Source organism: Camelina sativa, chromosome 9, assembly GCF_000633955.1.
Source record: "Camelina sativa cultivar DH55 chromosome 9, Cs, whole genome shotgun sequence".
Classification (NCBI taxonomy): Eukaryota; Viridiplantae; Streptophyta; class Magnoliopsida; order Brassicales; family Brassicaceae; genus Camelina; species Camelina sativa.
Window position 1 is genome coordinate 28,919,059 of NC_025693.1, and position 3,018 is coordinate 28,922,076.

General features: G+C 35.3%; 1 protein-coding gene across 1 annotated transcript; it reads right to left on the reverse strand.

The window, feature by feature from the left end:
* LOC104712862 (exportin-T-like) lies at positions 305-2,948 on the reverse strand. The gene is made up of 11 exons (XM_010429843.2): positions 2,872-2,948; positions 2,639-2,701; positions 2,427-2,522; positions 2,030-2,188; positions 1,716-1,889; positions 1,549-1,614; positions 1,365-1,463; positions 1,081-1,227; positions 834-991; positions 683-738; positions 305-585 (listed from the first exon to the last, which is right to left on the reverse strand). Exons 1-9 carry the CDS (start codon positions 2,881-2,883, stop codon positions 902-904), a joined length of 906 nt encoding a protein of 301 aa, XP_010428145.1. The 5' UTR covers positions 2,884-2,948; the 3' UTR covers positions 305-585; positions 683-738; positions 834-901.

The window sequence follows — 3,018 nt, forward strand, 5'->3', positions numbered from 1 at the left end:
GGGGGGGGGGGGGGCTAGGGTTTCTCACTTAAGCGTTTCTTTTTTGTTTGGTGCCAAGTAGAAGAAGACCACTTTTCACTTTTATATTAAAAAAATAAATCTCTTGATTTTACATTTTTTATCCGGCAATTTTTTTCCCTTTTTATTTAATTCATATTAAATTTATTAATTTAACCAGAGTTGTTTGAAACTAAACGAGTTNAAAAAAAAAAAAAAAAAAAAAAACTAAAATGATTTCATAATTAATTAATTAAATAAAATAAATTAGAGAAAACAAAACCTTCAGCCAAAACTTTGGTGTCTCTGTCTAAGTATAATATCCCTCTCATAGTTTTTCTAAGTATTTTTCATGGACAAAAAAAAACAAGAAAACATGGAATGCAGAAGAAAGTTATATAACATTCATCATCAAAACTTGGAGATAAGACCAGCTCCTTTTTTTTTTTTTTTTATAGACACAATCTCACAACAAAGGCGCAAAACGAAATAAACAGCAAATCTGCACTGGAAGGGACTTGGGCTCTCGAGTAAACACTACTACTTCGGAGATTGAATCAAGAACATGATTACTGGTAAGGATTACATCTGCAGATTTGAGAGACACACAAATCATCAACACAAGACAACAACAACAACAACAACAGTATAATAGGATCTAGAATCTAGAATGGTGAAAACAAACCTTTTGTTGCCCTCTCAAGTAGACATTTGGCAAATACTATTTACATCTGGAGAAACCTACAAGAGATGGTACATTATATTTAAAACACTTTGTTTCAATCTTTAGTCTACAGATTTAAGGAAGAGTTTTTTTTTTTTTTTTTGGTAAAAACCTTTTAAGCTCGTAGCAGAATCGACCTGAGAGACCTTTCTCTCTATAAAACTAGCTGTATTTCGAATGCTATCTGAAAACGTGACCCCCGTTTTGTTGAACCCGGAGATTTTCTATAAGGGACTGGTAGAATGACTTGAGGCCCCGGATATCATTACCCTGCAAGGAGAAACTATGTTTAAGCACACGACGAGAGGATTTTCATCTATACCTTACGGTAGTTTGAGCGAGTAATAAACTTATCAAACCTGCAACTTTTGGCAATACTGCTCCGCCAAATCTTGTGGGATATGTGCTTCTGGAAAACTTTTCGACATCAGATGCATGAGAAACGCATTACCATAGTTTTCATACATCACTTTCTGAGCCGTGATGATTTCCCCAAACAAGGCGTGCTGTTTCAATAAATACAGATGCATAGGGAACAATGAAAATTCAATCAGTTTTGGAAATAATTCTCTAGCTTATAAAACAACTGCAACTAACAGAAAACTCCAAAAATGGAAAGAGAAATGAGGTTTCTTATGCTTACAGTAGTTGCATCCCTGAAATCGAAGGATTTATTTAGTACACTGTACAAACAGCAGTTTGTTGCAAAAGTTTCGATCATGAAATTCTGAAAACCTGGAACCTGAGAGCAAATAATCCTTGGTTATGACATTTGTGCTTCTTTCATAAAGAAATGACAGTTTATAAATGTTATTTAGCAGGCTTACCTTCTCCTCGCTATACGGTTTGGCGCACCAATCTTTAATTAGCTTGATAAATATCTGTACGCAAGTCTATATTTATGGCAAAGAATAAAAACAAGAGGGTAATAAGTAAGCGATAAAGATCATCAAAAGTATATGAATATGTAACAGAAGAGAAAGTGTTTACAAACCTTACGTACTGTAATATCCTTGTGATTACAGGAAGAGGTCAAAAGCAGCTGCATCATACGGTCTAGGTAAGCCCCACTTTTGGGCGTAAGAAATACAGAAGAAAGATCGTGTGTGGCTATCACATGAAGAAATGTATACAGCGTCCTTTGAAGCTCTATCCGTTCTCTAATTTCCTACAAGGACAATAGGATATATATATGACTGGATATAAAGGATGCTACGATATCAACAATTCTCAAGTTGCAATTGCACAATATCCAGGAAATCATGTGCGGAGATAGAGCTAAAGAGAAAACCAAACAAAATATGGTACCTCATTAGCAGATTCAGCCTCATTAACATCTTTTGGGATTACATCGAAAATCCTCTCAGCAACCACGGGATATACTTCTTCCAGTATTTCACGGAGAGCGCTGTTGAACTTGCAGATAAGCTGATTGAGTAATACCAGGAGACCAACCGTTTCCTTAGGCTGCAACAACATACATACACAGTATGAATGTATGTATGAATATTTGTTGATGAAGTTATAAATTAGTGTGCCCAACGCAGCATCATTATACAAAACTAAGTATATTGATCAGTAGATATTCTTCTCAGAGAAGAAGTGAATCGTAGGATTTCAAATATATATCAATTTGAGGAAATGAAAGCAGTTGAGCATTGAATTATCAATTATGTAAGGTGAGCTTTGAAATTTTTCGTTATACCTCACTGTCAGCAAGTAGCTGTTCCAAAGCCTTGGGAAGATAAGGGAACACAGAGGATCCAAGGGTATCAACCATACGGTGTATGAATGATGTGACCTGCAGAGAAGAGGAAAAGCTATTCACTGACCTGAGATCAATAACTTAATATAAAGGAATATGGAACACTACTGATTACAATATGTCTACTTATTAACATACAGCTAAACTCATACCTTACTCCGTAAAGGCTTGACCTTTGGAAATGCAATTAGAACCCTTAGAAGCACATCTAGTGTCTACATTATGGAGAAGGTTACCAATTGTTAGAAAAGACAGCAGTTTCAACTAGGACAGCGAATTAAATACAGTCGACAGTTGAAGTTGCATTAAGTACAAAAACATTAAAAGACAGGTTGCAAAGCAAAACATGATTAATAAGAGGAAAAAGAACTATTTTTATACAAACCTGCTTAAACATGAGACCAATTCCAGGACGACTCCCAGTAACAAGACGTTCACTGAAGCCCTGAATTTTAAGCAAAAGTGTAAGAACAAGCCCAGAAATGGCAAAATTTTAGGTACCTAGTAACAAATCTCACATACAGAAAGATGT

Coding starts and splice junctions, on each gene's coding strand:
- LOC104712862 (XM_010429843.2), bottom strand. Junction 2,523..2,638: donor TCAAGCCTTTACGGAGTAAG/GTATGAGTTTAG, acceptor TCTTCTCTGCAG/GTCACATCATTCATACACCG. Junction 1,464..1,548: donor AACCGTATAGCGAGGAGAAG/GTAAGCCTGCTA, acceptor ATTTGCTCTCAG/GTTCCAGGTTTTCAGAATTT.